Source organism: Hetaerina americana, unplaced genomic scaffold, assembly GCF_022747635.1.
Source record: "Hetaerina americana unplaced genomic scaffold, ioHetAmer1.1.p SCAF_7, whole genome shotgun sequence".
Lineage (NCBI taxonomy): Eukaryota > Metazoa > Arthropoda > Insecta > Odonata > Calopterygidae > Hetaerina > Hetaerina americana.
This window is the reverse complement of record NW_027287316.1, coordinates 45,211,134-45,233,897: the sequence shown is the minus strand read 5'-3', so window position 1 is coordinate 45,233,897 and position 22,764 is coordinate 45,211,134. Positions and strand designations below refer to the sequence as shown.

The window sequence follows — 22,764 nt, the reverse complement described above, 5'->3', positions numbered from 1 at the left end:
TGTTCTGAAGATGTGAAACGACTTACATTTCTCAAATTAGATCATCTTTCATGATTTCGTTCGGGACGCATTTCGGTTAAAGCTTCGCAGTCCACGGACGTCTTCGGAAATCATAATTGTATCGTAGAGCATTTATTCAATGCCAAAGGTTCGGCAGATCGATTTTTCTACAACATTTCTTATTCGATGAAGTTGAAATTCAAAATAAATAAGTTACAATTTTCTCATTTACGCCAACCTGTTCCAGAGATAAAAATCAGCATAAAGTCTGCGCATGCGCGCCATGTGTAAGAATTTGTACCATGATCCGTTTATATCTAGAGACAATTACATGGACCCTTCCGGCAACTTCCGATGTACCCGGAGAGTCCCGGAAAATTTTATCACAGAGTACTTTTTTGATTACACAGGGGTGATTGCTGTTTCTACGGAATATGCTATTTCTAAAATCTCTTAAGCATTTATTACTGCAGACATTTCACAATCGTTTGCTTATTTTGACATTGAATCTAGCTTAATTATATTATGCAAAACACTACATTAATTCCCTAAATCTTCACCCGTGTTGGTACAAGGCCTAAGTAATATCTTACAAAAAATCAATTATATCTTCGTACATTCTCATTAATATCATCTTTCATTAAACCCATTACTTTAGACGTTAATGTGGCAGAATTTCTAGATCGTCAGATCACATTTTTTTGGATCGAATTATACTGGGTTAGATCAATGTTTAAAATTTGTCCATAAAAATGACCACAATAATGCCGATATCGTCCGCGTAATGAATGACCAGTAAGGCGGGCCCTAGTTTGTAGGCAAGGGGGTCAAGTACATATGGTATTACGTACCTTTTGATAAACACTAGAAAACTATAGTCCATGTGCAGTTGTACTTGTGATATTTTACATCGTGCTATAATAAATACCTCAAAGACTAACGTTTTTACATCGTATGGCCAACGCCACCATTATGAATTATTTGCATTAAGGTTGATGTACTACAGAGGTCTCCCTGCTTCGCATCACGTTCGTCGTTTTCTTTTTTTCGCACGGATTTTATTCTGATTCAGCATTTATGATTTTTTGGTCAATCCCACCCAGTTTGATTAGAATTAAATGAGGTCATTAATAATCAGCTGCTATCAGTTGATCTGTGATCTTCGCAACGTCACAACTCTTCAGAAATTTGTTCCTGTTCTTGAATATCAATTATTCTCTTTATCTTATATGTTGTTGTAAAAGAAATAATTTAACTTATTAAGAGCGACCAGAACTTTTTAAATTTCACTTCAAAATAATTTACCCTACACTTAATGGCGAAATTTTTATCAGTATAAAACAGGTATGACCCTTAATGTTTTGTGAAAGAGAAAAATTTTCTCTGTAATTGTGCCTTCCTACAAATGTCCCATCGAATGTGGAAAATATAATGCCTATAGAAAATAAAACTTCATGCTAGTTCATTAGATCCGGATTTGTTACAACTCTCTAAATGTGTGTACAGAAGATATAGATGTATTAACATATACTGTTTTAGAAACTCAAATAAATTCATTTTATTAGGTTGAGGAATACGAAAATGAGGAACATAACCGTGTCCGTCGATTGCGGGCTGCGAATCATAATATTAGATCGTCCCGAGAAGAAGAATGCTCTTGATCAAGAGGTTGGTATGCAATATTTTAGGAAATCCTTGACATTGCTCTATGTTTTGCCCGTTATTATACCCTTATTACTCTAGGGTGGAGCTTCAGGAGTTAACTGTCGCGAATGTAGCGATTTCAATTTTGATATTCGAATTTTTCTCCAATGAAAATTTGATTTACGGAGTAGAGTATATTATTCTATACAAATGAAAGCTTTGTGCCATGCACAGAAATCATGTTAATACGTAGTAGGTTTTAATGTAGACGCAAAGTAAAAGGACTCTGGTCGGAAAATACTTCTTTTTGTTAGTACTACTTTGTTGGTAGCTCTAAATGTGGAATATGAACCTACTAAAGTGTACAAATTGTATTTTTGGAGCAATGCACTTTTAGCCACCGTTTTTCTTTAACACGATAGTTGAGCATTGGTCATTATTCTTGAAAACAAGGGATTCCCGTGAAATTTACTTTATTGGATAACATAAAGTTTAATCATAAGACATCATTTTCACTGTAACTTCAGTCCGCATCCCTTAAACATTTTCTTACAGCATAGATGGGTACCTAGGAACGGACAGATGTTATCACAAGTTAACATGCGTTCCCACTAAGACTTGAACTAGAGTTCACTTTGTTCATGGAATGTCGAAGTCAAAAAACACTGCTTATATGCCATAAATAATTGTGTAAACAAATTTCGATTAATTAAGTTTGAATTCATGAATTAAAAGTAGTCTTGAACCAATCTGAACTTCAAATAACCAGGGAAATACAAATGTTTGCAGTAATGAGCCAAGTTTCATCTGCTGGGTTTATTTTCGTTGTTCCATGGACACAGGTATGCACTTATAAGTATTTCTGTGTACTCTCAATAGGCCAATTGTATGCTTGCTCAACTTGATTTTTTCCTCTCATAATACAAGAATTTTCCTTCGAAGTATGAAGAGGCAAAGGAAATACTTCTTTTCGGACCATCAAGTGAGATGTGATTACATGCAAACATGCTACTTAATGATTTTTACAACAGTCAATTTCTTATATAGGTTATTAAAAAAATACAGGCACACTTAACAGGGCATATAAATGGTTACCAATCCTTCCAGTACTAGCCTTCACGAGGAGAGCAGGCACCTCTGGAGTGGGAGAGAATCGAAAGAAGTTTAGTCATATGGGAACGGGGAGGACATGAGTTGAAGGTGGTGGGGTGTTCAATGAACTTGTTTCAACCCAGGAAGTTCAAACATGCTAAATGCCCAGATATATGCCCTTTCTGCTTACCATATTGCCGAAAACTAAAAACCTTATGTCAAAAGACAAGTTATGAGATGTGGCATGAATTGGAATAGGGAAAGTATAAAAGATAAGGATTGTAGAAATTAAGCAATTAGCAATGCTGAGGAAAAAGGGGAGTTGTGAATTTGCTGATACAGGAGGAGGTACTTAGGTTGTTAGTAATAATATACATATGTTCATGGAAAAGCCATTGGCATGGGAGCTAAGGAAGCAAGTAGCGCAGGGGTGATGCAGATTGGTGAGCAGACTGAATATGTAATCAAGTAAGGTAGCAGTGACTTCCACATGGCAAGGGTCAATGAAGGAGAGGTGTTTAGGGATCAAGTGAAGAATCTGTGAATTCAAAGATCTCTTTAAGTTTGCTTGATGTTCGTGGGATATAGAAGGGCATTGGAGGTAAGAGTGAGGAAGTAATATAATTATTTCTTTAATTCTACCCAGTTCACCACAAGGCCCAAGATTTCCACATCTTATGCTCTTAACCTCTGAACCACACATACTTGAACCAATTTTATTTTAATATCCTTCATAAAAACAATATTTAGGAAGGTAATAGGATATCACCTCAATTATTATCCCAAAGCTGTTATGGACAATATAATGACAATGATTACTGGCAAATATGGGACTTGGCCCAATTGGCCATATGTCATACCTGGCAGCAGGAGTAGCAAAGCTTCTGCGGTCATCATCTTTGAAAGGCAAAACCAATAGCAGCAGCATGAAGACGGAATGACTGGACCAGTTAGAACAGAGAGTTAGAATGATAGGAAGATGTTGAGGACAGGGAAATTAAAAAATATTAAGTGTGAATTTTAGGGCAGCAATATATACTCGGGAGATGACCAGGATATTGCAGGAGTGAGCATAAAATTGAATAAGGGTCAAACTGTGTTTGTTATACTATAAGAGAGCAATTTAATAATGTATATGTCAATGTCCAGCCATATAGAAGAGGAAAGTAAAAGAAGTATATGATCATCTGGAAGAGATTATAGAAGTAGTAGAATGGAAGGGAAATGTAATCGTGATGGGAGACTGTAGTCTGGCAGGGAAGCAGTGTGAGACAGTCCGGATGGAGAAATGGAAATGCCATGGGTAAAAGACTAATGGAATTTTGTTATGAAAAACATATTTGTGTTAAACACCTTCTTCAAGCAAAATGGTAACCATGAAAAATTGGTTTTCCATAGTAGATAATCATGGAATGGATATTCAGAGATATCCAGATATCAGTTAGATATTATTATATTTAGGCAGATATTTAGGAACAACATGATTACTTTGCACAATTTTCCAGGTGTAGATGAGGATTCCAATCATAATTTAGTAATTTATCATAATAAGTAATCCACTGGTAGGGTAGGTTTTGGATGGACACGACTACCAAATAAATATTTTGTGATGTCTAACAAAACACGATCCAGCAACCTACTCTACATCAAGTCCCTCTTCATCTCTGTGTACTTCCTTCCTCCCTTCATCCCATCCAACATCCCTATCCTATTCCTACCTTTTCCTCGTTCGCCTAACATTTTCCCCTCTATCAGTCTTTAAGATCCCACTGCCGATCAATATGCCCTTCATCAATTTTTACTGCAGTCCTAATGATTTCTCCCAACAATCCCTCTCTTTGCCCACAATACCAAGTACTTCCTTGTTGTTTTCCTTTCGGTCTATTTCACCTTCTCCATTCTTCTCCACATCCACATTTCAAAAGCCTCCAATCTACTTCTATCATCCAGCTTCACTGACCATTCTTCCATGCCGTACAAACCTATGCTTCATATCAAAGTTTTAACAAGTATTTTTTTAACATCCTTACTGGATTCCATCTGGGTCCACTATTATCCAACTGACTCAATTTTTTTTTTAACCATTCAATCAATGGATGATCACCTATCACTGCAAAACTGCCTTAATAGGCTTCAAAAAGGGTGTGAGCTTTACTATCTAACTCTCGATTTAATAAAATGCTATTCTGTAACATTCAGCTGGAAAAGGAGTCCACAGCATTGTGAATATAGACTGAGCAATTATCCTATGGCCCGACTAACAAAGACCTTGGAGTTATATTTGACTCACAGTTAACATTCAATCAACATTTAACTATGTTCAATCTGAAACATACGGATCGCTTGGATTTATTCTTCCGATACTGTAAAAACTTTAAGCATAGAGAGTCATATAAAGTTCTGTTCATCTCATTAGGTAGGTCACTCTGTTAATATTGCTATACTGCTCGGTCACCTTACTACAAACTCCATATTCATACAATCGAATGTGTTCAAAGGAAATTTGTGTGCAAAATTACATTCAAATTCACAAAGATTTTTATAGTTATCATGAAATGTTACCACCACTAAATCTTTACTCCTTGCATAAACGTAGAAAAATTAATAACATAACTTTTCTTTATTGATTACTGCATAACAAGATTGATTCCTTAGAACTCCTAAGGGCATTATCTTTCTGAGAACCTTCACATAACACAAGGTATGAAGCACTCTTTAAAATTGGCTATCATGCACAAAACTGCACTTACTACGGACCTATTAGCCATATTATGAGAGATGCCAGCAGTTGTGATTATATTGACTTACTTTCTATCTCACCAGGATCGCTTAAAAAAATGTCAAAAAAAATCTGAAGAATTTTTGAATGCTAATTATTGCTATGTGGATATCGGTACAAGTCAATAATTTACTCCTAATGCCCATTGGGAAAATTTTCTTAATCGATGCCACAAGGTCTAGTTAATACCTACTATTAACATTTTGTACCATCATCTGGCCAGTAACAAATACTATATTTCTAAAATTCCTTTTCCATTTTTTAATTTTAATATTATTTAAAATTGATATTTTGTTTACATTAATTAAGCTAACTAGGTACGTTTGCATACCCATGTACCATCTGAAAATATCTTTCATGCATTGCAAATCAAAATTCTTCTTTAATATTAAATTATATTTTCATTCTCAATAACAAGTATGTAACTTTATGTAATGTTTACCCGTTTGTAAATGTTTTTTTATAATTGTGGAACCAACGTATGTTTTTTGCCTTTCTTTGTGTAAAAGGGTTATTCCTTTTTAATTAATTAATACTCAACATCCTTGTCATCAACCCCTTTCCTTTTTGTGAAAACCTCTTTGCCTAGCGCAATTCTTTTCCTTACGTCCTTACTACTTTGACCATGTTGATCCAAAACACTTCCGAGATACGTAAACTGTTCAACCTGCTCTGGCTTTTGCCCTCCTTTTCTAACGTTAAGCTTGCCCTTTGTCTTTATGGAAAATTGTATTACCTTTGTTTTATTCATATTGATTCTCATCCCATACCTGTCGCACTGAATTTCCAATTCACTCAGCAATGTTTGCCACTCCTTGGCGGACTGACAATCTAGAGCTTGGTCATCAGCATACCTAAATGATTTTACGAATTCCCCACCCACTTTCATTCTTACCTCCAGTTCTTTCCATGCCTCTTTAATCATTTCCTCCACTTGTTCGTTGAAGAGCACCGGTCATAATGGGCAACCCTGCCTTAAGCCTCTTCCTAACACTGCCCATCTGGACTCTCGATTCCCCACTCGCACCTGAGCAGTCTGAGACATGTACAGGTTGCGGATTAGCCTTCTGTTCCTCCAATCCATTCCCATTTTCTTCAATATACTCATTAGTTTTTCCCAATTCACTCTATCAAACCCCTTTTCAAAATCTACAAAACAGGCAAATGCATCCTGATTGTATTCTATATTCTTCTCGATTAGTGATCTCATTTCTGCAACGGCATCGCTCATGCCTCTCCCCTTCCTAAATTCAAACTGATCATACCCTAAGTAATCATTTGCCCTTCTCTTCCATCCTTTTGTTGATGATCCTGAGAACAATTTTAGCTGCATGGGAAATTACACTTATTGCTCTGTAGTCCTCACATGATATAGCCTTTACCTTTTTCGAAATAGGAACTAACATTGATCTCACAAAGTCTTTTGGCCAGAATTCTCCCCCATAGGTACTACAAATCAGTCCATATAGACTCTTCATCCCTCATTTTCCTAAACCTTTCAGTAGTTGTCTACCCCCACAGGGTACTACCTCAGGGTATTTGATTTCATCTTCCTTAATGACTTTTCTATCTCATCATCCAATATGCCTGGACCTAAGCTATCTTCATCTACGTCCTGTTCCTTTTCTATGTCTAAACTTGTTGGCCTAAGTTCTTTACCATCAAGTTCTTCTATATATTCCTTCCATCTCTCTTGGATCCTCTCCATGTCAACTATTATCTTGCCCGACTTATCTGTAACTGTTAGCACAGATCTTCCTCCTTACTTCCTGATGGTGATTTAACCTTGCTGTATAGCGCACCGATTTCACCCTTCCTCTGCAAACTTTCCGTATCCTCGCACTGCGTCTTCCACCATGCTTCTTTTGCTGCCCATCTCAATTTATTATTTAACTCTTTGTACTTCCATTTGCCTAACTCTGTGTTTACACGCTTCCATTTTCTTCTCTTTGAAAACATCTCATTTCCGATCCATGGTTTCCTTGTCTTTTTACCATAAACTGTTCCTGTAGCTTCTTTTGTGGCTTTTGATATCCCTTTCTTGATACCTTCCCCGTTTTCTTCGATAGTTATCAGCTCTTTACCATCATATATGATTCTCTACAGCCCCCTTCCTTGTCAATCCATTTAATGCTTCTACATTCCATTTCTTAACCTGCTGAACCTGCCTTACCTTTTTGAATTAGATGGTACACTTCATAAAACTAAATTATGGTCAAGAGTCCGCATCCGCTTCCGGGAAGCTGTGCGAATTGATCACATTGTTCCTGAATCTGTCCCTAACCATAATATAATCTAACAGATACCTTTCTGAGTCACCTGGCATTTTCCATGCATACATGGGCCTTTTATTGTGTCTAAACTAATTGTTGGTGATGGCTAACCCCTGTCTCCTGCAGAACTCAATAGATTTCTCCCACGGTCATTCCTCATACCTAAACCGTAGTCCCTAAACTCATCACCATCTCTTCCTTTGCCTATCGTCTCATTCAAATCCCCCATCACTATTAAATATTTCTCTGCAGGAAAACACACAATTATGTCCTCTAACTGATTGTATATCATATTGACTTCTTCCTACTTATGATTGCTCGGTTGCATGTACACCTGAACAATGACCAAGTTCATTGGTTCTGCTTCTATCTCTACTAGTAATATTCTATCCGTTGCTTGCTCTATGTTGACTATGCTTCATGGCTCTTGTCCCCACTGCTGCATATTGTTCTATAACTATCACTGCAGTAATCCCCATTATCCATCCATCTCACCTCGCATAAGTCAAAAATATCTATTTATTTACTCTTTCCATCTCTTGCTTTATATTCTCTAATTTTCCTGTCCTCAACATTTTCCCAACCGTCCCAGTTCCTATTCTAACTAAATTGGTCTTTTTCTTCTGCGTCTTTTGTCCTGGAAAGAACTGGGGATAGGAATTAAAGTTGGAGGGGAATTTATAAAATAGGTTTCCAGGTAATTGAGCTTAAGTTTTTTAGCCAGTCAGTCAAGGGATAAAAAGTATTGATGAGCATATTAGAAAGTGAGGTTGATAGGTATGGGATGAGAATCAATGAAAATGAAACAAAATTTATTAGGCTTTAGAGAAAGGTTAAGGCTAAGATAAATGAGAAAATAGGAGAGAAAAAACTAGAGAAGGTGGATAAGCTTATCTATGGTGGCATCATGATGGTCATGCAATGGAGACATAGGAAGAAGTATTCCATTCGGCAATGAAGCTTTCAATAGGAGGTAATTGATGACAGGGACATCGAGTAATGATGTTAAGAATAGACATTGACTTGATTGAATCAAGGATGAGGCAGGTGCAATGTTTGGAGATGCAAATGCACCTTTACTCTAATTTGCCTACAATGCAATCCTGCTGGCTGAGTATCTAAAAGATCTGCAGACAGGAGCCCTCGATAGTTTTAGTGAGGCTACAAACAGAATGAAATCAAAGATGAATATATCTAAAAGGAAGGTAGTCCTGTTTGATAAGAATGGGAAGAATGATTAAAAAATGAGTGTAATTAGTTAAGTAAATGAGTAAGGAAATGATGTAGTAAAACTTGGGCTAATTTATGAAAGATGGTGTAATAGATAAAGACATCAAATGATGTAAAAATGTTACCAGATAGGTTGGTGATAGAATGTGGAGTATTTAAAAAATGAATGTTTGTTTTAGTACCCGCCTAATTACACCTCAAGTAAGAATCGGGATACCACTGAAAAAGATATGCCGCCACTGGGATTCCACCCTGCGCACTCTGGGTTGGAAGCCAGTATGTTATCCACCACACCATCTTGAACCCCAAAACTCTTCTTTTTGGTGTAATTCGTCTTCAGCTTCTTTGAGTCACCAGCTTAGAGCTTATATTTTACCCTTATGGTTCATAATTTATTCATTAGGATTAATTAAGTAAAGAAGCTAGGTAAAATAATATCTTGCAATAATACTTTTTCTCCAAGGTCATTACTGCTAAAATGATTTAATATTATTTAAGAATTTACTCCTATCTCTTTTGATGCAATTATTTTCCTCACTCATGACCAGATGTACCATGACCTGATACTGGCACTAAAAGAAGCAGCTTCAGATGAAAAAACATTTATCACAGTTATCACAGGTCGAGGTGATTATTACTCCAGTGGAAATGATATTACCAGTGGTGCAGATTTCGTTAGTGGTGATTTAAAGGAAAGAATTAATGAAGCCTGCATATTGATAAGGTATTATTCAAAATTTTGAGCATGGGTTACTACATAGTAAATAGTTTAAAATGTCCCATCTTTTAAATACCATTACCCTTGTGCCCAATTGGTGTAGTTTGTTAAAATTAATAATGATGGAGTCTCATTCCAAGGGATGAAACTGTAAATTTTTGTGTACTTGCAGCATGGTACATAATTAATGTCTGGAAAAATCTGGTCTGGAATAACCTAAACAAATCACTTGATAATAAAGTTAACACAATAACAAATTGTCAAATAATGTTGGATGGTTCAGTGAAACTAGTAAATATTGAAGTGGAAACAGTTAAATAATGCCAAAGCTTTTAATAATGTTAAATAAAAAAATCATTTCGTATGACTTTGGTTCAAAATAAGATAAAGCTTTATTATTTATTTATCAACTTAATTGGGCGAGGTTGAGACTTATAGTCCCTTCTTTGACCAAAGCCTTAGACATTACATTGAAGACAATTACATACAACCAAGCCCTAGATGCAGGAAAATCCACCTAGGTGGGAATCGACCTCTGGGTTGGCAGGCGAGGACGTTACCCAACCGCTACCAAGGCCGGGGTGCCATGCAAGTTGTTTGCCTTTGCACTGTTTGGAATGACTCGGTGCTTAATGAACAAATATTGAACAGAGAGAATGAAATTGGAAAGTTATTTTCACTCTTTGCCACATGCAATCTTTATTAAGTATCTGAGGGACTTCCATTTGACCAAAGATATGCCAGCATAATTCAACTGTGTACATTTTATTATAGTTAAGAAAAAATATGGATTAAATATAAATATATTGAATTCAATGATATCGTTTTGTGGTTTACACTGGTTCTCCTTTCAGGTGGGATTATATCAAGATGGATGTAATATGTGCTAATTAGAATGAAATTATAAAGACTAAAATTATTAAAGGACATGAGGTCCAGGCTATCAGCAATTTTGGTGAACACAGAAGGATTTCTTGTGTACCTGAAATGGTTGGAAAGTCATTTTGGTAACCCATGTTTTTAATTATTGACGGCAGTGAACAAATACATTTTTGATGAACACAAGCCAATATACAGCTAAACTTCTATGTTGTTCATAACACTACACTCAGACACTGAAACATCCTATTCTATAATAAAAATATTCCTCAACTCGACATACATTTTGCATCTCTTCATTCCATTCTTTTCTATTCAATACATCTCATCTTTTCCTAACTCTACCTCACTTACTCAACATCTTTCTTCCCTTAATCACATTATTTTGGTATTCCATTGCTGTTCAAAATGACTTTTATCCAATTTTCCTGCCTTCATCAAATTTCTCCCAGAAGCCTACTTTCTTCTCCTCCACTATGCCCACTTCCCAAAAATTTTTCTTTCCTGTACATTTTAGTTTTTCCACACCCACATTTGTAAACCCCCTATTCCATATTTATCCTCTCCTGACTAAGTTTCAGAGCCATACAACTCTATGCTCCTTGCAAAGATTTCAATAACCGTTTCTTTACATCTTAATTTTATCTCCTTTTCATCAACTTCTTCCTCTTTGTGAAAGCTTCTTTACCAATTCCAATTCTTCTTTTAATGTCCTTACTTCTTGGCCCATTTTAATTTAACACTAAATTTCATCAACGGATGAACTGTTTTACATCCTCTAGTTTATGTCATCCCTCTTCAATGTTTTATTACATTGCGCCTATTTCTTGAGAACCTCATTACCTTCATTTTGCCATTGATTCTTTCTTAATAGATGGAAAACTAGTTCTCTAATGCTCTCCCCAAATATTGTAATCCCTTGGCTAATTGGCTCACCAAACATTAATAATCAGCAAATCTGATTTGATCAGTTCCCATCTAATTTCATCCCTATTATTAGGGTTAACTTATATATTTTTAAAATATGAATGTCTCAAGTGTTTATTCTATATTACTGTATTACCCACCTAAATGTCAACAACTTAAATGTTGTGACTAGCTCTTAACAAGTTCCTTTTACCCATAGACCTGCAGTGCTGGGAACAATGGTGATATCCCATGGCTAGGCCATATGCAAAGTAGATTAAAGGATACAAACCAGATGAAAGTTACTAGGCACACCATCTGTACCTCAGTTTACTAGATGTAATGGCATTTAAGTTTAGTTCAAAGGTTATTTAAAGCACTAGTGCCACAATAAAAATGCTATTTATGGAGACAATAGAAGCTACCCCAATTATTCTTCCCATTAAAATAAGCGGAATGCAAAAGAAAAATACTGAATTCTGGTAACTGAGAGTGTGTTCTCTCATACATGTCAAGTATGGCAGCTAGGGAGACAAGACCTCTATAATCACTGTTATGTGAAACCCAGGCACCACCCAGCCAATAGATGCAGAAAGAATGACACTGAAGAGGACCACAATAGATAGGAAGTTCTTAAGTGAACAGTTCAAAATGAACTATTCCTTTCAGTGAACTACATATTAGTACCAAAGGCATGCAGTAGTAAACTAAATTTCTCCATTGCAAAGAATACTTGAAGACCACTTATTTCAATTTAGTTTAGTAAGAAAAAATGTTTTTATAATAACTTATCTGTTAGTAATAACTATATGTATATTATCAACAATGCAAGAATAATACCACAAAATATAGCTGAATGGTGATAACAGGGGGGTTAAAATTAGGTACCTCCTTGGTGCTCACATTAGTGATGACAGGAGAGAGTTAACATACCATGCTGCAAAAAAAGGAGTCATTACCAATATCTTATGGTCAATATAATGAATGATTATTACAATTAGAAAAAGTGCAAATCACACTATGTCTATATGACTTATAATGTGCAGTATTTTATATTAGCAGAATAGTAACACTTCGATTAAAGTGATTAAGCATTCAAAATGAACTAAAAGAAAAATTAAGATAATATCCTGTAGTTTTCATCTCTCAAAGTAATGAGAGGGACCTAGTAATTTACCCTTATACATCTTTTAAGATTAGGTCCAGTGTTTTTATTATCCATATGTACTGGGTGCGGCAACATAACTTCTATTTTTGAATGTATTTTATGTTTGAAAAAAGGAAGTCATGTTGTTGCACCTTGTATATGCAGTGTGGATGTGGTAGCCTGGAGGGTCAGGGTTTGATTCCCTGGCCTGATTGCTTTTCCCCAAGCTTTGTGATTTTTCAGGTACCAATGGAAATCAGGTTGAAATAATGTTATCTAATGAGCTATTCCCTAAATTGAATGGTTATCCCATCATTAGACCACAAATGTAAGAATGTCCAAACAATGTTAGGGTAGGGATATTAAAAAAACATCAAACAGGAAAGAAAAAAAATATATATTTCACGGCTGAACACAAAAAGTTGGAAATAAGGTGATTTCATAGGAGAAAAGCAAACAGAAGAAGTAGATGAGAACCAACATGGGGTAGTAGTACAACAGGGTAAAAACCTGGGAAGCGGGAGATAATCATACAATTCAAGAGTTTTGCAAAAGAAAGGACATGCTTTTACCTAGCTTCCAGTTGAACCACCAGAATAGAAATGAGGGTAAATGAAAAATGCTGGGATTTCCTGGAATTGGATTGATTTTTGAACTAAATAATCAATTTTTCCCAGGGAGCTGACACAGATTCAGTTTATAATTTAGTTGTTATGCAAAATAATGTTGGATTGAATCGAATAAAGATTAAGTAATGCACATTTAATTTTATTTTAATAGAGCAATTTTTTCACTAATAAGTATGCTAATGATTCAAGTTAATAAAAAAATTCTTTTGCTCTTTAACACATAATTTCTTTCCTTTCAGGAATTTTGTTAATGCTTTCATCGAATTTCCAAAAATATTGGTGGCAGCAGTAAATGGGCCAGCTATAGGTATAGGAGTAACAACTTTAGGGCTATGTGACGTAGTTTATGCTTCAGATAAGGTAAGCCTGATGGGAAATATGACCCAATTTTCAAATTGAAATAGTGCTCATATAAGTACATAACTGGCATTATTAACTAAAATAGGTGGTTGAAACAGGATTATTTTGAGAAATAAAACTGAATTGAATATTAAATGACTCTTGAGTAACAATGAAAAATTGAAGAGAATCAATTTTTTCACATTAGACTGTCCAACTACGCTTATCACTAACAATGCCCAGCAGGGGCCAATTGAGTGTTATCATGTTTAATAATTTTAATAAATAAAAGTATATTGTTATTCCATTTTGCTTTTAGAAATTCTTTGACCAATTAAATGGATTTTTGTATGCTTCATGTTTTTGAAGTTTTCAACAGGTGTACTCACATATATATAAGTATATGAAAATATGTTTTTATTTAGTTATTTACATTAACACCCTGACTATCAATGGCAGTCAATTGTGGACTCAGGCCGCAATTTAGTTGTTATGAAATGTAGCGTACGTTTCAAAAAGATAAGGCAGGGGCGGCGAGTTAGAAAATGGAATGTAGAAGCATTAAATGGTTTGAAAAGGAAGGAATACAAACAGGCGGTAGAGAAAATCATGGAGGATGGTAAAGAGCTTAGTACAATCGAAGAAAAATGGGAATGTATCAAGAAAGGGTTGTCTAAAGCCGCAAAAGACACTATTGGAACCATTAACGCTAAAAGGACGAGGAAACCATGGATCACGGATGAGATGATTACAAAGATGGATGAGCGGCGAAAATGGAAGAATATGAATACAGAATTAGGCAAAATGAAGTACAAAGAATTGAACAATAAATTGAGGTGGGCAACAAATAAAGCAAAAGAATGGTGGAAGACGCAGTGCGAGGATATGGAAAGTCTGCAGAGGAAGGGTGAAATTGGTGCGCTGTACAGCAAAGTTAAATCGTTATCGGGAAGTAAGAAAGGAAGAGCTATGCTAACAGTTAGAGATAAGGAGGGTAAGGTAATAGTTGACGCAGGAAAGATCCAAGAGAAATGGAAGGAGTATATAGAAGAATTGTATAGTAAAGAACTTAGTCCAACAAAGTTAGACATTGAAAAAGAATATGATGTAGAGGAAGACAGCTTAGGTCCAGGCATACTAGACAATGAGATAGAAAGGGCATTAAGGGAGATGAAAGTAAATAAGGCCGTGGGGGTGGATAACATTCCCGCGGAGCTGTTGAAATGTTTAGGAAAATGTGGGAGGAAGAGGCTATACGGGCTGATTCGTAGTATTTATGTGGAAGGAATCTGGCCGGAAGACTTTGTGAGATCAGTTTTTGTTCCTATTCCGAAAAAGGTAAAGGCTACATCATGTGAGGACTACAGGACGATAAGTTTGATATCCCACGCAGCTAAAGTTGTTCTCAGGATCATAAACAAAAGGATGGAGAGTAGGGCAAATGATTATTTAGGGGATGATCAGTTTGGGTTTAGGAAGGGGAGAGGTACGCGTGATGCCATTGCAGTAATGAGATTATTAATCGAGAGGAATATAGAACACAACCAGGAGGTATTTGCCTGTTTCGTAGATTTCGAAAAAGCGTTTGATAGAGTGAATTGGGAAAAACTAATGAGTATTCTGCAGAAAATAGGAATAGATTGGAGGGAAAGGAGGCTAATCTGCAACCTGTACATGTCTCAGACTGCTCAGGTGCGGGTGGGAAACGGGGAGTCCGGATGGGCAGTGTTAGGAAGGGGTGTAAGGCAGGGTTGCCCTTTATCACCGTTGCTGTTCAACCTGTATGCAGAGGAAATGATCAAAGATGCATGGGAAGAACTGGAGGTAGGAATGAAAGTGGGCGGGGAATTCGTAAAATCAGTTAGGTTTGCTGATGACCAAGCTTTAGTTTGTCAGTCAGCCAAGGGGTTGCAAGCATTGCTGAGTGAATTGGAAATTCAGTGCGACAGGTATGGGATGAGAATCAATATTAATATAACAAAGGTTATGCGATTTTCTAGAAAGAAAAAGACCAAGCTCAACATTAAAATCGGAGGGCAAATACTAGAGCAGGTAGAACAGTTTACGTATCTCGGTAGTGTTTTGGACCAACACGGTCAAAGTAGTAGGGACGTAAGGAGAAGAATTGCGCTAGGCAAAGAGGCTTTCACAAGGAGGAGGGAGTTGATGACAGGGACATTGAGTAAGGACATTAAGAAAAGACTCGTAAAAACTTTGATATGGAGCGTAGCTATGTACGGCGCGGAATCGTGGTCGCTGAAGCAGGAGGATAGACGTAGATTGGAGGCTTTTGAAATGTGGGTGTGGAGAAGAATGGAGAAGGTGAAATGGACAGAGAAGAAAACAAATGAAGAAGTACTTGGTATGGTGGGCGAAGAAAGGGGTTTGTTGGGAGAAATCCTATGGAGGCAGGAAAAGTGGATGAAGGGGGTGTTGACCGGTAGTGGGATGTTGAAGACTGTGATAGAGGGGAGAATGTTGGGTAAAACAGGAAAGGGAAGGAACAGGATAGGGATGTTGGACGGGATGAAGGGAGGAAGAAAGTACTCAGAGATGAAGAGGGACCTGATATAGAGTAGGATGATGGATTTTGTGTTTTGTTAGGAGTAATAAAATGTTTGTTTGGTGGTTGTGTCCATCCAAAAACCTACCTTAACTGGTAGATTACCTTAAAAAAATCAATGGCATGAGAGGAATGGCTAGTCTTCGAGTTGAGGGCTGGAAATGTTGAGTGTTACTGTATCTACTGCAGCTGACTCTCACTGTCCTCTTAAGTTTTTTTAAAACCAAAATTATATGTTTAATGATAAACATAGCCATTTTTTCAATAGTCTAAATCATCCAATATTTCATGTTAGCTCTATAACTTGAAGTAGGCATAATATGCTACAATATGACCTGCATATGTTTCCATTTTATTTGATGTTGTGGAATAATTTCATATCATTCAATCAAATGTAGTCCTTCTATTAAAAGTAGGTTTTTGGACTGGCTCTACATACTATTCTGTACTAAATATCATAAATGCTTTCTCTTGTTGCCCTACATTATTTAATTCCGTTAACTCTTTCTCCCATATTGATCAACTAAGTGTTCTGTATGGGGATCTCTCTTCACTCATTGTTTGGTATACTTTCTTAATTGTTTATTGGGAATTTCTTTTTATTTTCATTGTGCCTATGTAAAATTCACTATTCCAGACTCTCATAAGGGCATCAGCCCTTCAGTTCTGCCTCAGTAATAAGTGTTCCATCACTCACATGATTCTAATCCCCTATTAGCCACAAATAAATGTATAGTTTTTAAATCTGCTACTCTTTACTATAAGTGCAAATATAAAAATACATTGAAGGCTTAGTTATGTAGCGAAGGTAATAAATAATATATTTTTTATGATTCCACAACGGCAGTGTTAAAAGTTGGGAAGCTATCTCAAAATAAATATTCTAAGATTTCAGTTAGTGGCAGAGTGAACAAAATTGCTTAATCAAAATGTTTATTCATAATTATAAGACATTATTTTAATAATTGAAAATGAAATCATTTTTATCTGCAGCTGTTGCCATATTTTTGTCATGTTTATGCTGTGCCTATTTCTAATCATTAAACTAATTGCACTACATGTTCAAGTGTTACTACATGAAATAAAATATTTATATCATTTTCAGTCTTTTGAACAACTTACTTCATATTTTTAATCTCTTTATGATTAATTCTTGTATGGAGAATAATTTTTCTTTCAATGATTATTACCTGGAAAATTCATTTTAATAACACATTCTAATAATTTTTAGGCAACATTCCATACTCCATTTGTACCCCTTGGCATATCTGCAGAAGGTTGCTCTACATATACATTCCCTAGAATAATGGGAACAAGTAAGGTAAGAATTATGCTTTTAATACAATAGCATTTAGCTTGCATAATTATGAATCGGGAGGCATGTTAGCTTTGTGAGCATTAAGCCATTGACTGAAGGGTCCCAGGTTTAAATGAAGGCGAGGCATTTAGACAGTCTCAGCTAAACCCAATCAGTATAATACATCTGGATACCAGTTCTCCCCGAGGACCTGCAGAAGGGAAATGCACTGACCTTGCCTTTTTAAAATATATATTTATATAAATAATTATGTATGTAATCACATGCTATGATTTTGCTTATCCTACCCTAATATTAAGGTTTTTTACTCCAGGATGATTTCGTTTCCCTGCTTCCATACCGAGTGTGTAAGAAAATTTATTCAGTCCGTAATCAATTAATTTTGTTACTTCATCCCATGTCAGATGGATTTTCTTGTTAACTGATTAAAATTTTAATCAATATCTTTATTCATCTTGACAAAGATTTTGTTTAATGGTCAAATTAAGTTTTATTGGCTTCTTAAATCCTCATATATCCACAATTTATCACTTGTTTTATGCATATATGGTTATATATATATATACTCATACACACAATAAAACTAGAGATTATTTAAACAAGGAAATCTTATTTTTATTAGGCAGGTGATCTCCTTTATTTCAACTATAAAATGACTGCTAAGGAGGCAAAGGATTGTGGACTAGTGAGTGAAGTTTTTCCAGATTCCTGTTTTGCAGAGAAAGTGTTTGGCCATCTCAAGAAAATGGTGACAATGCCATCAAAGGTTAGCAGAAATGGAAAATGGGATATTTCCAATGTTAGTGCTAGTCTACTTTTGAGGTTGGTTCACTTAACTCTTGTGCAATTTCTTTTCAGTCAATGATATTCACCAAAGCTCTTGTTCGTCGATGGGATGTAGACGAACTGAGGAAAGCTAATGAAGCAGAGTGTGAAAGACTGAAGGAGCGATGGGGGTCGGAGGATTTTATCAATGCAGTGGTTAAATTTATTTCTCGGCGTAATAAACTATGAGTATCTAGTATCTTTAGGTGATTTTTCTGACAGGCTGCAACATTATCCTAACAGATATTTAAGATTTAATTATAGAAATTGACAACTCAGATATTTGTTAATCCTCTAATACTAATAACAATACTTTGTACTCCCCACAAAAAATTCACTTTTTCTGGAGACAAACGGTGGAACAGTCCAATCATATTAGGTTAAAATGCTTTCTATTGCCAAATAAAATTGATTGTAAAATTAACATCACCACACTATGGACCCAAAGGTTTTAAATGATCGGTGGAGGTAGAGAGCACTTGGTGTTAAGCCCCGTAGCAATTGATATTAATACATCAGGGTGGATGGACCTACGCCTGTGACATCTATGTATAGTTTTTAGGAAGGCCTGATTCCCAGAAAAATCACATGGGTTTGAGTCTAGAGTACAGATGCATCGCCCAAAGCAAAAATCAGGATCTTCCAGTCCAGTCTCACACTTAATTCAATGAACTACTACGCCACTGAAGATACAATAGTTCAAAATTAATAAATATTTCTTTTAACATGATTTATATGTTTCATCAATATTTATCTGTGCCTGAAATATTAAATTTTATGCACAATTCAAAATTATAAATGGAACTAATGCAGTTGATTACAGATTTATATTACTTTATATCTACTTATAATTTGAGCCATTACAAAATACGTTGGTATTTTATGTGATTTAGCCAGCTCTAAGGTATTTAGAATAGAATGGGTGTTTGTGATTAGTGAATGAAATAATTTAAAATGTGCATTTTTATATACTTATAACATCACAAAAATATTTTGACTAGCAGGTTTCTAACATATTTTATATAAATTTTAGCATTGTGTGATATCCTAATGGTTAGAGAGATAATGTGATAATTACATACTCATTTGATGCCAAATAGTCCATGAACTATATACATCGATTTTATTGTAAATATGGTTCATACTTAAATTATGAATTTTTGGAAACAAATAGTGTTATAGAAACTCCATTAATTTACAGTTCTAGAAAGGCATTTGTGGGCCATTAACTGACTGCTTTTAGTGATACTTGACAAATAAGGAGTTACATCACTGAAAGAAATACACAGCATTTAAGTTCAAATAATAATAATTTTTATCCGATAAAGCGGTCCATTTTTACACTTACAACCCACAAACATTTTTATCTCGCTAAAGAACTTGCTTATATGGCTGGAAAATATACAATATATGCATATAGTAAAAGTTGCATCTCATTACTTTAACAGGTGGAGTTTTCAGTTTGAGAATGTACTAAATGTTTGAACATTGAAACCATGATATTTTTGCATAGAATCATTCAAAATTTAAACAACTTACTGATACATTTCTTACTATGTTAACATGTACTACATCCTAGGTTAAGCCATATCATTCCATTATCCTATTTTTGAATGTTCTCTATCATTGTTAATTCTGATTGTTTTTTGTTGAAATTAAACAAATGCTATCTTTGTATATTATGTACCTGTATCTTTAAAAATAATTACCCAGCCACAATAAATGATCTGTTAAAATAAATGCACTTAAACCCTTGAAGAAATTATAACATGATCAAATGAGCAAACTAAACAATTTATACTTACCCATATTTTTCAAATATGTACAATATATATATTTGTGCTAATCAGGGCATTGGAATTGACAATTGTCAGGGAATTGACAATTATAAGTTACTGCCAAAATCACTTAATCACAGTCATCAACTTGAAGTTGATTGGATAAGTGAGGGTGGAGCTTACCTCGTACTATGGCATGAATATAATACGAGGGTCATCCGGAAAGTAGTACCCGTTCGTGAAATAAAGACACAAAAGTAAATATTAACAAACATAAAAAATTTTATTTGAAAGAGGATACTTTAAACTACTTCTCAACATAATCTCCAAGCAAATTAAGGCATTTGTCATAACGTGTGACAAGTTTCTGTATTCCTGCTGCATAGTCCTTCGCCGCCAGCTCATTGAGATACGCGAGGGACCCATCTTGGACAAATTTTTGCATAATGCAGATGGTGTTTAACAATTTCATGAACAATTGTTCGAGAAACATTGGGAAAATGCTCACAGATGTCATCAATTGTGACGCGCCGATCGTTCCTCACGAATTCGTCAACTGAGCTCACCAGTTGGTCTGTAATGACAGACGGTCTCCCCGAACGCTCATCGTCGTGTGTGTTCCCCCTCCCCATGTTGAAGTTGCGACACCACCGCCGAACAGACGACTCGTCCATTACATTGTCTCCATACACCTCCTTTAATTGGCGATGAATATCACATGGGCGAACGTTTCTTGCATTGAGGAATTTAATCACTGCCCTCACTTCACAACTGGCGGCGTTCTCAATTTTTTTAAACATTGTAAACAATCACAGAAACAACACAGGCAATGCTAGCGTCACGCAACTTGGCTCAGAGAAGGCAGACAAGCCACTGAAGCTATCTGACCTCGTCCAGCGGCTACTCGCGTCGTCAGCACTTCATGCGGCACGAACGGGTACTACTTTCCGGATGACCCTCGTATATAAGCTGGAAACAATACTGAGCATATAATTTTTGGGGAAGATGAAGGGGGAAATTTATCCCAGGGCCATACATCTTTATTCAAACAGCTACAGCTGTATTTACGGTTTGAACTTAGGAAGGAATGATATCAGTCATCTCAGCATATTTTCACCACTTCTATTCTTTGATATGAGGAATGATTAGTTAAATGCCTACTTCAAAATGTTTCCCATCACATACATTTTTGGTTACTCTTAAATATTTCTGTTAGTAGTCATTCTAATATCATTCCCTCATTTTGTTAATTGAAACCTGAAGCCATCATTTAAAAGAAAATGCTAAGTGGGTAATATTAATACTTTAAGCATTTTATCTGGGTACTTTCATTTCCCTATAACTGTTTTCAACTTTAATAAGCATATAAAAATACTTAAAAAGTTAACACTGCATTTTATACTTCTTGCAGAAAATTTTTCTGCGTCAGGATATCTGCACCTTGAATTGAAATGGAGACACTGTGATTTTGTAGAAAGTGCAGAATACTATAAAGTTTGTTTCATTATAGAGTAGAATTTTTATCAGGTGGAAATTTGAACTTGAAAAAATTCAAGGCAGGTAACTGCATAATAAATATAATTTTTAAAGTGAGTAACATAAATGATAATACATGCCAGTTCAATAATAAAATGCATCAATCACAGCCCAGTTGAAGTCTGCTTATGAGGTAGAACTTTGGAAAATGAAAGTGATATGATCGGGTATGAATGAGAAGCCCATATCCTGAAAAAAGATTCAAGCAAGATGGTTATCTAATATGTATAATTTAATACATAGAAAAACAAATTAGAAAAACTTGCACTTTAGGATTCTAAAATATCATAATTAATAAAAATACTGTAGCCTACTTCACACACAGATGTGATCAAACTGAAACACACAAAAAAAGGGGGAGAATGAACTATTGCAGGCCCTGTCACTTTAATAATGTAGGAAAAATTCTCCTGAGGCTTCCCAGTTTTTGACATCAAATGCACACGTAAAAGGAAGGATTAAATGAGTGTTGATTTACAGGGAATTTTAATCCACTGCCAAGGATCACCACACCCAGAGAGCATTAATGTAAGATAATACTTATTCATTCATTGAAGGATTCATCATACATTCTCTTTGTTTTTTACTGATAAATTAATTCCTCACGACAGGGAAAGCCAGAAATATCAAATACTCTCTTATTAATGGCACATTTTGTAAGTTTCAAGGGCCAACAGAATTCCAAGTTCATGAGCACCTCCCTCCCCATAAAGATAAGGTATTAATGAGCCCAAGTACACACGTATGAGTGGCTTCAACAAACCTCTTATGTTGGCATATTCATGCCATAACTTTCTGAAGCCCCCCTATAAATCATGGAAAAGTGCTTCTATTAGGAATGTGCTTTATACAGGGAGCGGCAACATAACTTCTTTTTTTAAAATGCAAAATGCTTCCAAAAAAGGAAGTTATGTTGCCGCACCCTGTACTTGTGGCTGTCACTTATGAGGAATTGATTTCCCTACAAGAAACTGCATGAACATGTAAGGATTGGTCAGTATCAGATGGATTCCTATTTCAGGCTTATTCCAGACTTTTACCCTCAATGCCACTGGTATCACCAAGGACTATAGCTTTTGTTTTTTCCGCAATCTGCATGAACAAAGCG

The 22,764-nt window shown here is 35.6% G+C and overlaps 3 protein-coding genes across 8 annotated transcripts in view; 1 reads left to right on the top strand and 2 right to left on the bottom strand.

Annotated features, from left to right (window-relative positions):
* The window catches only part of LOC139696359 (uncharacterized), a 34,971-nt gene extending 33,985 nt beyond the window's left edge, over positions 1-986 (bottom strand). The window contains exon 1 of one of the 2 annotated variants that reach the window (XM_071595091.1): positions 852-986. The gene's annotated coding sequence lies outside the window, so the exon portion shown is untranslated. Of the gene's footprint in view, positions 1-26; positions 97-851 lie in introns of those variants that run through there. The other variant, XM_071595092.1, reaches the window with a different exon arrangement.
* LOC139696362 (enoyl-CoA delta isomerase 2-like) lies at positions 32-19,384 on the top strand. 3 transcript variants are annotated; one of them, XM_071595100.1, is made up of 7 exons: positions 1,068-1,344; positions 1,566-1,668; positions 9,567-9,742; positions 13,537-13,657; positions 17,431-17,520; positions 18,140-18,283; positions 18,376-19,384. In XM_071595100.1, the coding sequence occupies exons 2-7, from the start codon at positions 1,582-1,584 to the stop codon at positions 18,529-18,531; spliced, it is 774 nt and encodes a 257-aa protein (XP_071451201.1). In that variant the 5' UTR covers positions 1,068-1,344; positions 1,566-1,581; the 3' UTR covers positions 18,532-19,384. The 3 variants fall into 3 exon arrangements, with proteins under 3 accessions (XP_071451202.1, XP_071451201.1, XP_071451203.1); XM_071595101.1 differs by lacking the exons at positions 1,068-1,344; positions 1,566-1,668 and adding an exon at positions 32-148; XM_071595102.1 differs by lacking the exon at positions 17,431-17,520.
* Positions 19,385-21,077: 1,693 nt separating this feature from the next.
* LOC139696360 (DNA repair and recombination protein RAD54B-like) overlaps positions 21,078-22,764 on the bottom strand; it is a 30,223-nt gene continuing 28,536 nt past the window's right edge. For 2 of the 3 annotated variants that reach the window (XM_071595096.1, XM_071595098.1), the window contains one exon: positions 21,656-21,845. In XM_071595096.1, coding sequence (XP_071451197.1) covers positions 21,783-21,845 — 63 coding nt within the window. In that variant the 3' untranslated portion in view covers positions 21,656-21,782. Of the gene's footprint in view, positions 21,090-21,655; positions 21,846-22,764 lie in introns of those variants that run through there. The other variant, XM_071595097.1, reaches the window with a different exon arrangement.